The sequence below is a fragment of the Linepithema humile genome, chromosome 6 (genome assembly GCF_040581485.1).
Source record: "Linepithema humile isolate Giens D197 chromosome 6, Lhum_UNIL_v1.0, whole genome shotgun sequence".
Taxonomy (NCBI): domain Eukaryota; kingdom Metazoa; phylum Arthropoda; class Insecta; order Hymenoptera; family Formicidae; genus Linepithema; species Linepithema humile.
This window is the reverse complement of record NC_090133.1, coordinates 6,185,177-6,198,858: the sequence shown is the minus strand read 5'-3', so window position 1 is coordinate 6,198,858 and position 13,682 is coordinate 6,185,177. Positions and strand designations below refer to the sequence as shown.

The 13,682-nt window shown below is 44.0% G+C and overlaps 1 protein-coding gene across 4 annotated transcripts; it reads left to right on the top strand.

Moving 5' to 3' along the window:
• Positions 1 to 150: 150 nt before the first annotated feature.
• On the top strand, positions 151 to 13,664 carry LOC105678277 (serine-rich adhesin for platelets-like). 4 transcript variants are annotated; one of them, XM_012377474.2, is made up of 6 exons: positions 151 to 1,132; positions 1,209 to 1,334; positions 1,420 to 1,711; positions 1,799 to 1,875; positions 2,264 to 9,657; positions 9,755 to 9,923. In XM_012377474.2, exons 3-6 carry the CDS (start codon positions 1,536 to 1,538, stop codon positions 9,776 to 9,778), a joined length of 7,671 nt encoding a protein of 2,556 aa, XP_012232897.2. In that variant the 5' UTR covers positions 151 to 1,132; positions 1,209 to 1,334; positions 1,420 to 1,535; the 3' UTR covers positions 9,779 to 9,923. The 4 variants fall into 4 exon arrangements, with proteins under 4 accessions (XP_012232897.2, XP_012232896.2, XP_067212593.1 ...); XM_012377473.2 differs by having other exon boundaries at positions 164 to 1,132; positions 2,264 to 3,777; positions 3,883 to 13,664; XM_067356492.1 differs by having other exon boundaries at positions 164 to 1,132; positions 9,790 to 13,664.
• Positions 13,665 to 13,682: the final 18 nt, after the last annotated feature.

The following is a 13,682-nucleotide window of genomic DNA, read 5'->3' as shown; positions in this document are numbered from 1 at the left end:
GAAAGGTGCAAGTGCAGGCAAAAAACATGCAGAGCCATTATAACCTAATAAAACCGCCTCCTTTTTCATGCATATATAAACTCACAATTTGTTCCTATATGTTTACGCTAATCTGCCGCAAATTAAACCAAGAAATCCCAATTTCTCAAATTAGTTGGAAAGAAACGTTGTTGCAGAATGAGAAAAGATAAGCCAAACTCAAAACTCGCGCGCGCGGCACGAGCCGCGCAAGAAGTGCGTAAAGTTGGCGGGCTTGCGATCGGAATATCTCTGTATCTCGAACTCGCAACAACACAGTCGAGATAGAGAAGGAAGCATACAGTCTACACGTTCAGCCATCGCATCTATCCACCGTGCGGGACCCCGTTGCAAGTCGGGTAAACCGAATATGGTCGTGCGTCGTGTTGCGCGAGCGACGTAGAGCTCGTACGAAACGTTACGTTGCCAAGTTCAGCCTAGCTCGGCGCAGCTCAGGCTTTTTATCTTTGTGGTTGCATGCGCGTAAAATCACGCATTGAGGCATTCCTGGCGGCCTCCTGGTGGTGCGCTCTGAGGCGGGCGAGAAACGGACCGAGGTGTCGCGAGAAGGAGCGAGCGAGTGAGTGAGAGCAAGAGAGAGGGAAATAAAAAGAGCGATAAAGACAGGAAGAGAGAGTGCGCGCGCGCGCGCTCGCGCTCGCGCCTTCTGCCGTTTGCGTTCCTGGGACGACGCTCGCTGATTCCTCGGTCTACTGTATACATACGCGTATGTACGAACGTGGTCAGCCGGGTTGCCCGGAATAGCTTCAGAATACCACGCATTGGAACGACGACAGTGAAGGCGGACCGCTTGTCACGAGACCCGCGGGCTAAGATGCCCGACGTAGCTATCACCAGCAACGTCAGCACCGAGGCAGCTAGATCACACAGCCAAGTGCATTCCTGGTTTCCCGCGAACACATTGTGGAACATTTATGCTGTCGGTTACATTGTTAAAAACGTATAAACTAAACTCTGAAGTGATGTTGTTCTTATGATTGTGAAGTACTATGCTTGGGATTTTGGAACAGGATTTGCTTAATGGATAGTTGCAGTGTGTTATACAGATGTAAAAGAATGTTTTGATGCATATGCAGTAACAATTCTAATGATTGTAAGTGTATATTGAATTTATGTGCTGATTCATGGATGATACCTATGTGTATAATATTCTTGATTCTTGTGCCTAGAGAATGGTAAATAACTATGAAGAGAACATAGGAGAACATTACTATAGCAGGATTTATGTGTTATTAAAACATCAGCTGCTATAATTTCGCATTTGTTTGCTACAGCATTTGTATATAATTGTAAAGGTATTCATTTTTCTATAAGAGTTATGTAAGATATTTTAATCATATCTTAAGATCATAATATAACTATGGAAATTTATTTGTGTAGCTTATCAACTCTGGGCCATAACTGTCAATATTTCTGTAAAAGTAGATTTAAGATCAACATCTTAATATTCATCAATGTTGACTTTATGAAAAAATTGGATCAAATACTGCGCAAAGATGTGTGAGCAAACGGAAATCAACTATCTGGATGGAGATGTTGTGTGGGTTAAACTGGGCGCATGCTGGTGGCCCGGTCAAGTTACTGGATTGGAGAATTTGCCTGAGGATATTCAAACTGAATTTAAGAAAAAGCCGATAATAGCTGCTGTAAAATTTTTTCAGGAAGATACCTAGTAAGTTAAAGAAATTTATATATATTACATAATCATGATATATGAAATTAATTATTAAAGCAATTATTAAAATACTTTTTCTTTTAGTGAATTTGTGAAAAATTATCAGCAAATCTACAAGTATAATTGTACGCTTAAAGACGAATTTATCAAAAAAGGATTAGGTGAGTTTAATAAATTTTTTTTATAATGAATTTAATTGGATATATCAATACACATTAGTGATTAAAACTCTTTGTATATTTTAATCTATCTAATTATAAAAATGTAATATATAATATTAAACCATTTAATATAAACTTTGCATGCTGAATGTATATTATACTAGAAATAATGCTAGTAAAATGATAAACTACATTGAATATGTTAAAATTATTCTCACAGATCCAATTAGTTTATATATTATGCATATATTTTTACATTAATGTAGGATATTTTGATATACTACTATATCCAATTAAATTTGCTATTAAATATTGATTAATTTCTAAAATAAATTATTTTTCTCGACAATCTATCTTTATAAATTAAATCTCGTTTAATTTTCGATAGATAAATACAGGGTCAAAAGCAAGGATGGTTCCAATTATATGGACAAGTTTCCAGGCGACGTGGAAATGGCGGAAAAGTTAACAAATGGTAATCCTGATATATTAAACCAGGAGAAATTCTCTCCCGCAGAGAAACCAGATATCTCTGCTTTGTTTGGCGAGAAAAAGATTCCAAAGAAGAAGCGTGATCGCGAGGATGGACACAGACGAAGCGATAGCACAGAAATCATGAGAAAAATTACACACCCGCGCTTTTTGCGCGCAGAGAGTGACCATGAAGTTCGCATTCGCCAGCAGCCCAGCAGCTTACCGACGACTCCGACTAGCTCAGGTTCTCCGGTATATCGCTGTCATCTTTGTAATTTCACTTCTGGGCGTGTTAACGTGATTATTTGCCACATAAAAAGTCACCGGTCTGGCGGTTCTCTGACGCCACAATCAAAAGTAAAAACGTATTCTCAGCCACGCAGTAGAAGTTCTGATACAAGCACACCGAAACGAAAATATATAAGGAAAGATAAGAGTCAATCGAGTAAAAAGAAAAGCGAGAGTGGACTAGAATCAAATAAACGAAAGCTGAAGCTGAATGAGAAATCTAGTAAGAAAAAGAAGACCGACCCGGAATTGCGCGAAAAGTTATTAGCTGACTGGGACGATGAATCTGACGAAGAAATGAGTGTAAATAATTCTTTAAATAATTCTTTAAAGAGCTCGCCTATAAAAAATCAGTCAAGCATTGACGATAGCAAAGAAAACGAGGAGGATGCCGAAACTACGGAGAATCATGAAATTTTAACAGAAACAGAGAAATTGCTAAAGGAAACTGAAGAATTATCATCTATACAGATGATACGAGATTCGCTGGATAACTTGCACACTTCAAAGAATATTCGATTGAGTAGTTTCAATAAAACCACAGAATCTGAAAATTCTGAAAAGAACGCTAAAACTAGCGGTGCATCTAAGGAAATATTCAATAAATCACCAAAGAAAGACACTTCAAGTTCTGACGGTGAGAGCAGAAATGTCTCCGACAAAGATGATAAGAAATCACGGTTGGCATGCTTTGATTTTGACGAGGACGATTTGAGCGAACCCTCTATACCGCCTGTTCGAAAAATTCCTAGAGTGTTCGGCGAGAAAAGTTTGTCGCTGAAAAAGGAGATTATCAAGGAATTCGAAATGAGTCAAGCTCTGAAAAATGAAATCAAGAGAGAAGCTGACAAGATGTCTAAAAACATGGAATTAAAAGCTGACGAAATAATGGAAATAATACAAGGTAGCGACAATCGACAAGAGAAGAAGGAAAATAAAGCGAATGAAAAGCCGGAGAGTATACGTGATAAAGCGGAAGCGAAACAACCTGAAGATAAAAAAGAAAAGAAGAGTACGCGATTGGATGAAAAACCAAAATCTAATATCAATGCCTCTGAAACAGAACTCGAAATTGTAGAAATATTTGAAGTTGAGAGAGAAGATAATGATAATGAACTTACTAATAAAACCACGAAGAAGGTATGTAAGGATGTCGTATCTGATGCGTCAGTAAAAAACGCCGATACATCTAAGGAGAACGAAACATCTGCAAATGTTAAATCTAACGATGATAAATTATTTCAGCCCAAAAAAACTGATTTGGAGGACGTGATTGCGGAATTAAATGACAGTGTGTCTACGAAAGAAGCGGACGACACTTTGTCGGAACGATGTACGACGGAAACGGATGAGACCGTTTCCGAATCGGCAGAGCCTGAAATCTCGGACAACGACATGTTGGACCGGAATCAAAGCGCTAAGGATAAGCTCCCGGAAAATCAGACAATAATAAAAAGAGGAAGAGGACGACCGCGCAAGAACGCAAGATCGGTTAATAAAGGTGCTAGTCCGGACAAAAGTCCGAAAGTGAAGGCCAGTAGAGGCAACAAGAGATTTCGCGTGAGCGAGAGGCTCGAGATCGAGAGAAAGACATCGGATTCTGACACGGATCGATCGTACAGCGGCAGAAGACGTAAACCGAATAAGAAATATTTGGAATCCGATATATACGTTCAAGATGCCGACTACAAAGCGTTCAGGACAGACGAGAGTCAATCTGAGAGTGAGAGTAAAGCTGAGAAAATCCCGACTAAATCCAGAAGAGGCAGACGTTCGAAACGCATCGACAGCAAGAGTAGCGAATTCATCGCTCATATGGATAAGCAGGAGATAGAAGTGTCCGAGACTATTGCCGAAAACAACATCAATGTCTCAGCGATCGAGACGAAGCACGAAGCACCGGAGAATAACGTTGCAGAAAAAGATATATTTTCCAAGAAAGAAGAGAAGAAATCTGAAGAAGAGAAAGGTAATGTACTCAAAGAAGCGATAAAACCTTTGGACGAAACCACTGCAAAAGTTGATATGGACGTAAGTTCGGAAAATGTAAAAACGACGATGCTAGAAACTACAAATAAAACGGAGAAATCAGAACTTAATTTAGATAAAACTGTAAAGAAGCTATCGAAAGAGAAGGAAGATTTAAAGCAAAGTAAAAATACTGAGGAGAATTTTAAAGATAAGGAAAAGCTGCCAGTTGTAGAGCAACTTGAGGATGCCATCGATAAAGTTGAAGAGCGAGATGCCCCGAAGACGAGCGTGGACAAGTTGCCACCAAAAAAGTCTCAAATAAAAAAATTTGAATTGTCGCAAATAGATTTTTTTGACACAGATACACCGGCTAATAAAACCGCGGAGATTGAATCCGAATCTGAAATTAATTCTGAATTCAAAGCTGAACCTGAGTCTCAAAATAATACTGAAGGAAAATTAAGTAAAGAGAATGAAACAGAAGTAAAAGCGACAGTAAGCAAGACGGACGATATTTCAAAATTTCTAGATGCCGAGAATAAAACGCAAGTAAAGTTGACGAGTTCTGAATTGCAGGAAAAATCAGAGAAATCAAATGAAAAAGACCAAGAGACGCAATCGGTCGAGGAAGCATTGCAAAAGACGCAGAATGTTAATCAGGTTGAATTAAAATCGCCTAAAAAATCGCCCGCAACACCTAAAGCAGCTGATGCAAAGATCACGCCGAAAAGTCCAACGAAAACAACGAACGAGCAATCAACGCCGAAAAAGTCCGCCATGCAAACGAGATACAAAGGTAAATTCACACCGGAGACGGGTAAGGGAAGAAAAGACAAAGATTTGTTTTCAGAGGAGAAGCCGTCTAATACATATCAAGAGGCTTTCCTAAAGACTTTACAGATGGACAAGAAGAAGCTTATGATTGAGAATGCAGCAACGTCGCCTAAGTCAAAAAGAGAAAAGAAGACCGCGAAGAAGAAATCGGAAGAAGTCAAAGTGAATGTTGCTGCCACATCTACGCAAGGTATAAAAATCAATGAATTAAGCCAAGATTTGGAGTTACCTCAAGATATCCAAGCTGGAAAAAATATATCGGATTTACCAGTCGTGAGTAACTTTGAAAATATCGAGATAGTTGTCGAAGAGAAGGTGGAAATCGATCCTAAAATTGGAGATACAGTCTTCGAAGGTGATGGTCAATTTGAATCATCACCCAGCGAATTTGTTATCACAGCCAAAGCGTCGTCTCAGTCAGAGACACTTGTTGAAGATAGCTCTAAGAGTACCTCCGATGATAAAAAGTTGGATGAAACCTCGAAGACATCCGTGCCTGCAACTTTTCTAACATCCGATAGCAGCGTGCCGGTGAAAAAGCGCGAAATGCCGCGAATAATAGAAAATGTCGCGTTAACCGAACCGGTACAAATCCTGAAGACGAAACTACTCGACAAAGTGCCGCAGAAAGGTGTGAAGCACAAGCTAGAAGCAGACGTTGCGAAGAAGAGTGAGCAGAAGGGCAGCCCGAAGACAAAGATAATGAAGATAGAACCTCTGTCTTCGAACAGCAAGGTGAAGACTGTTGTCAAGTCCAGTCCGGCTATGACTCTGACTAAAAAGCTTCAAGTTCTAAAGACAGAGGAGACGGACGCGCTTCTAGAGGCACAGAACAAGGACCAAGGCGCGACGCAGACTATCGTGGCCGCGCCAGTGACGGAGAAATACATACAACAGAGTTCCCAGAGTCTCGCGGATATGGAATTGGACATCAACTCGATGCCATTTGTTCTCAGCGAGGACGTGCTGACGCCGGAGGGTATCGAGCAGATGCCAGTTGTCATTTCGTCTATTATACCGGCGTCCAGCTCGATTCCTGCCACGCTCACGTTCACTCCGACCACGCAGATAGTATCGTCCACTCACACTCAATTCAAAGTCACGAATGAAACCGCCGAGACATCGCCGACGAAAAAGAAGAGCGGCGTACCGGCGATATTGAAGAACAAGGGCAAAGCGAAACCGACTATCACGAGCGTGAAAACACTGGTGCCGCCGCTCACCGGCGGCGTGAAGGGCTTGAAATTTCAGAGCGCTCAGCCGGCCGGTAAGACGTCGACTCTCTTGGCGCAGAAAGGCGTCACGCCGGGCAAGTACGTCGTCGTGCAAACAGCGGGCGGTCAGCAGCTGCGTTACAGCGTCCAGGGGAAGCCCGGCACTCCGCAGAAGATCGCTATTCCGACCACCGGCAAGACGGCGGGCAACGCACAAGTGATTCAGCAAGGCGGCAAAGTCGTCATACTAACGTCAGGGCAGACCTGTCAGACCAAGATGGTGCCGTTGAACATCTCGAAGACTCTGAGCGGTAAAATGCAGAAGATCGTGACGAGCAAAGGCCAGCTGCTTTGCCCGATCACTCCGCAGGGTAATCTGATTACCTCGAAGATCATCGCGCCGAAGGCTGATGTCTCGGCTGCCGCCGCTGCTGGCTCACCAACCACATCCAAACTAACCACTAGTGGTCACAAGATCATCAACACGCAAGGCATAATTACGTCTAAAGGTGTGCTTACTCCAATTTCAGGTACTATTACTAAAACAGCGTTGTTGGGCACACTGTCTCAGGGAATACTCACAAAGGGTGGCATCTACACTCCGATCAGCGCCTCGGCTTTGAGCGGAAAGACCATCATCGGCTCGAAGACTTTGGTCACGAAAGGTGGGACGACGCTCTTGTCTCCCCAAGCTCAAAATCTAGGCACCAAAACGATCTTAACGCCGGTGTCTCAAACTATCGGCGGTAAGACCATACTGGGCACGCAAGCCATCGTCAGTAGCAAAGGTACTATCTTGACCCCGATAACAGGACAACAGGTGAAAGCTATCGCCGCCAAAAGTCCGACCAAAGGCGGCAAAGTGCAATATCAACCGGTACAGCAGACGATGCAGCTGCCGATACTGCAAAAGTCAGCGAAAATACCGATATCGGCCGCGACTTCGCAGGCGAGGACGTCTGCAAAAGTACCCAGCGGCACATTGATCCTGCAGAACGCTGCCGTCACAACGCCGGCTCAAAAGGTCTCATCGCATGGCAAAAAGATTATCAAGCAAACCGTGATGCAACCAGGCACCGCCATTCAAAACATTGCTTCGCCGAGCGGCACACAACAGACGGTGACGATGGTGCAGCAGGTTCAATCAAAAGGTAAAACGTCCGTGCAGAAGGTTATTATTCCTAGAAGCAGCGGTCGCCAGACGAAGACTCAGCAGAAGATCATCCTCCAAAAGGAAGTGGCTGCGTCGACGGCGCAGAACATTCACGGGAAGCAGACGATCGTCGCGACCGGCACCGCGCCCGTCGTCACGAAGAAACAGACAACTCCGAGATCCGCAAAGTCTCACGGCAAGGCGCAGAAGAGTCTCGTGAACGTCGCTCTGAACTCGATAAGCACTGCCACGACGAGCGCGAATATCGCCACGACCATCGCTTTACCTCCATTGGAGCCGATCGACGCGGAGAAGAGGGCGAAGACGGATGTTCAATTTGCGGATGCCGCTCAGAAGGAGCACGGTAAAGCTGAGAAACACCAAGCTGAAAAGAGCGACGCGAACAAGACGGAGGAGCCGAAAGTGACCGCGCAGCCGCAGATTATGGCTCTGCCGACGGAAAGCAGCGACGGCACGCAAACCTACGTGCTGGTGACAATCGACGAGCAGGGGCAGATACAGCCGCTCGATAACAACGCTCTAATGTCGCTGGAAGGAACCACGCAGAATCCGGATGGTACGAGGACCTTGTACATAGACCCGAGTTCTCTAGGAGATTCTTCCGGTGCTCTGGATAACATCGTTCTCCAATTCGACAACGGTATCCTGCCGAACATGCAGACGAATGTAACGGAGGCTAGTCAGACGACGATCATAACCGAGAGCTTCCCCGCCTCGGGGGTGATACAGACATCTAATCAGGACATACTGGCAGCTGCCCTCGCGAACACGGACTTCCAGCAGGAGATCAATTTGCCGGAGAATCAAACGGACAACGTCATGACTCAGGCCGGTCTGACGCAGACGAGTCTCATCAATCAGACCATTCTGCAGTCGACCATTATACCGCCCACGGAACCGATATCGTCGCCGTCGGTTCTGGAAACCTCATTGACCCTGAATCAGCCGATCATGACGCCGCTCGAGGTGCCGAGCAGCCTGCCGATTCAGTCGACGAACTCGACTCCCACGTCGGTAGTCTCCACTATACCATCCTCCCTTGAGCTACCAATCACAATCACGAATCCCAGCATCTCCTACATCGCTACGGGCGAGACGCAAATTCAGATTCCGGGTAACTCTATGCCGGACATCGGCGAGATCATAGAAAGTTCGTCGACGGCGACGAGCAATCGTGCGGAGATTCCCGTGAGCACTCAATACTTGATGATACCGAATCTCGAGGACAACATTGCGGCCGCGGAGACGCAAACTGTGCAAAGTGCGGAGATTGCGATCACACCGTCGGCCTCGTACACAGTCGCTATGCCGAATAACATAGTCCTGGAGAGCCCGCAGGTGCAGACCACTCCGTCGATGCCGATCATTGACGATTCGTACGCTGAGAATTCACAGTTCGCCACGACGATCGTCGCCGAGCAGACGTTCGTCGACGTGCCGGTGTCGGAGATGCTAGTGTCCAAAGCGTCGACAATTCCCGGGGAAAGTGCAAAGCCGCAGGATATCACTGTTACATCGGAAACGGTCGTTCCCTCGCACCAAGTCTCGGCTTCCTCGCAGAAACCGATTACGTCGACCAATGAATCCAAGAGCTTGGACGAGCAGCAGGACGCGACGATGCAGGAAGCGTACTCGTCTCAGGAAGTTCCTGTTACGTCCGAGGAATCGATCCCGCAGCAACCGGCCAAGGAAGTTACCGCCTCGAGCACGATGGAGACGAAAGGCGACGACAAAAAGGACGACGCGCCGATGACTGGCTTACCGATTATCGACGAGACCACCTTGGTTACATCGGAATCGAATTCTAGGCTAGATTCCATAGAACAGGTGAGCTTTGACGTGATCGACTCGAGCAAGCTTAAAAGCGCCGAATTGCACGAGGCGGACACGGTGGATAAATTGAAGCAACTAACGTTTTCCGAAGGGTCTAGCAGTAAAACTAGCTTGACGGATGAGCAGGTAGCAGGTACATCGAGCCAGGCGGAGATTCAAACGGCTTCGCAAGCCGTTTTACCAGCTGAATCGTTAAATCCCTCTAGTGACACGGCCATGGAGGTGGACGAAGCAGGAGAATCGGAATTATACGCCGGTAGCACGACCGGCAAGCAAGACGCGAAGGATTGTCAAAGAGACGAGCCGTCGTCGCAGGAGGAATCGGACAGGCGTCGTCTGCGCCGGAGCATGGAACTGCATTTCAATGAGGAAGATGAGACCGCGAACGCGGAAGCTAGTCAAGAGACGCCGTCGCAGTCTCAGTACGAGCAGTTCAATGTAGCTATTAGCAATGATTCCGCGGATTTACCTAGTCAATCCGCCAGCAAACTGGAGAGCTCGTCGGGCGAGGCTACACAGTCTATCGCGTACGAGCCGATGGAAGCGGACGAGGAGGCCGTCGTGGCGGAACCGCCGACTCAGTCCTTTGAGCATTCAAAACTCAACGAAGCGTCGCAGTCGTACGAAACCTCGGCGGAGGCCAACGTAAACGCACCGACGCAATCTTTCACCGAGATTGTGCAGGGTCAGGTGGAGCGGCCGAGTGCCGACGAGGCGATCGATGATCAAAGCTTTCCCACGCAAAGTTACGAAGTCGATAAAGGCGAGAGCATGGCGGAGAATCTAGAAACGGACGCTGAGATCAGTCAGGAAGGCAACATACCGTCGCAATCCAACGACATTGGCGCCGACGGTATCGGCACGTCGTCTGTATCGACGAACAATTCGGGAATGAACGAAGACGAGACGGCGAGCTCGTCTTACGTGCCAGAAACACCTGAGAATCAGGAGCGTGATCAGGATCAGGAGAGTGCGATAAGTACGTCATCGTATGAGATACCGCCGTGCGAGGAGCTCAACATCGCTTCCTCCAGCGTAATACCAGACACATCGGTCAGCGCGGAGCACGCCAGTATTCACGATAATGGTGTGCCGGATATTCCAACCTCCTCATCGTACAATCTAAATCCCGATATTACGTCGACTCATCACGTCGACTCCGTGCCGTCCTCAAGCTACGAAGACCAAGTGATAGTCGAGCAGAACGTGTCGACGTCGTATGAGGTGCCGATTTCGATGCCCGGCCTAGAAGAGACCTGCTCGCAAAACTTTGTCACAGAGAGCACCGATCATCATCGGAACGAGCCAACCAGCTACTACGCTCATCACCAAGAGGTGACAGCGAGTTACTACGAATCCGTGGATCAGGATGCAAACTCCCGGCTGGAGGAGGACCCGCACGAGGAGCACGTTACGCCGGGCGACTATTACGAGGGCAATCCGCAGGAGGTGAGTCAGAGTTATTTCGCGCCGGCCGAGGAAACGCCCAACTACACCAGCCACGGCATCTCGCCTGGCGGCTATTACGACCCCAATAGGCCCGAGAGCGAGGCGAGCCAGAGCTATTACTCGACGGACGATCTGGACGGCAAGACCGAGCAGTCGTCCACGTCGCCGAACATCGAGGCGTCGCAGAGCTTCTACCAGGAGAGACCGAGCGAACTGAGACTGAGGCAGCAGGGTGAGGCCACGCCGACCTATCCCGAGGGATACCCGGTGGACTATACGCTGGAGAACTCGCCGATCGAGAGGCACGACCTCGTGGAGAGCTCGGTACCAGCCACCAGGCCTATGGACAGGTAATACACTGTGGGGGGCGGTGGTAACGATATGAGTCCCCATGCGAAATAGGCTATCGGTGCTGCCTAGGCAACAGTCAACATACAAACCCTCGAGTCTATTTTCAAATGTAAATATATTGTCTTAAGGTAATTGTAATGTTAAGTAAGCGCTTAGATTTTAAGGTGAAATTTAGCGGTAGGTTTTATTGTTAGGCCCCTTACGTACAAACAAATGCATTCGCATACGCGCGCGCGTGCGTTTGTGCATATTGAAACAAGGAAAAAATGCGAGTAATCCGTTCTTAGGATCCAGTACGTAACAATTAAAATGGATGGAACATTATATTACGGGACAATGAAATTATGATTTCTCTTCGCATTAACATTGTTACAGTCTCTGATTTTAGCCGTCGTTTGATATGAAGAAGAAAAAGAAGTGTCCATACAATCGTTATAATAAAGTATCAATTTATATATGAGAAATATATTATTATTCTTTTTTTCTTTATGAACATAATTATAAAATCAGATATGCAGTTTCCGATTTTTGTCAAGATTTCTATGTCTATGGAAATGGAGCAGTGGTGAAAATTGCAATAACGCTCATGCGATAAAGATTCTTTTCTTCTTTTTATATCAACATGTTTGAAATATATTCGAATAATCAATGATCAGATATACGTGTGATCGCAAAAAGAAAGAAATAAAAGTCATAATCGATATGCCAGAATTTCACTGCTACTCCATAATGTCGAATCATAGTGTAAACAATTGTTCATTTATAATAATTCTAAGAGGTAAGAGCTCATGTGATTGTATGAAATAAAACAACCGTAGCAAAACTAATGATTTACCTCTAGGTTTATTTAATTGGGTAACCTGATTTACCCAACTTGACTTTGGTCTTTAACGTCTAACCGGTAATATTCTCGCTTGTTTGTCCTCCTGCTTATTTTGTAATCTGCACTTCTGACAACCGCTCAGTTTGCTACGGTCCTAAAGCAAAGAGCACAATATTTCCTATTATATATCCTATGTATACCCTGCAATGAAAACGCGAAAAATTAAAGCTTTTTTGATTATCAAAGACTTAATTTTCGCGAATAACTTGCGCCATGCCTCGCTTTGCTCACAGTGTAATGATTCTCCATAACGGAGGATTCTTTGCTATCGCTACAAAAGTGCGAGACTGAGCGAAACGAGGATTCTTTATTAGTTTTATGATTTAATTTGTAGGGTCAGAAGTTTATATACAATATATATATATATATATATAATATATATATATGGAAAATAAAAATGCTTATTTCACTTATGTGTTGTGTATTTTGTGTATTAATAAGGCCATTGATGTAAAAGATGCGAGAGATTTTGTTAGAAAATCTGTCGTGTTTGAGATATGCTTAGACAGACATTTATCATTTAACTTTTAAGCAAGAGAACTGTTGGTTATATTAGAGATTGACTCACTGAACAATATATATAAGTGATGAAATGCGTGAAAAAGTGGCAATTGTAAAGCAGTTGTAAATGGTATTCTTTTTTTTTATTGTGCAATCCTCAAGCAAGACAGATTTATCAGAGAGGATACAAAAATTATATTCTTTATAATCTCATGTTACACCAAGAATAAAAATAATCTTTTTATTTCTTGTGGCGTATTTAATTATGCCACATGTGTACATATTATATTGACACCAGAGGATGAAAGAAATTTGTGAACTGTCATATTGTCGCATTAAACAGTACTGATAAACTCGATTATAGAGTGTACAAAGAGCCTGAAAAATTTTCAAGAATGGACTGAATGATTAATGTTCTGTAATTATTCTGAATTCTTTAGATACACACATATATATATACACATAATTCTACAAATACATTAAATTCACGTACATATAGCATATAAATATATATGAGATGATAAAATATAGTTACATTTTCTATTAAAAGAAAAAAAAATCTGGTACAGTCGTAAGATAAAGTATATCTATTTTGCTTTGTTAATTTCATTAATACGATAAAAAATGTTGATCGAAATGGTATTGAAGAATAAAATATATCTATTCTGCGTTTCATGATAATAATTTGATATTTTCAGCACTAACAATATTATTGTATTATATAGTTCTATTTACATTTATTTCTATTGTGTGCACTATCATATATGCATATATGATTGTAATTAAGAATAAAATAAATATACAAATATTTACATAACTATTATATGTACAATAA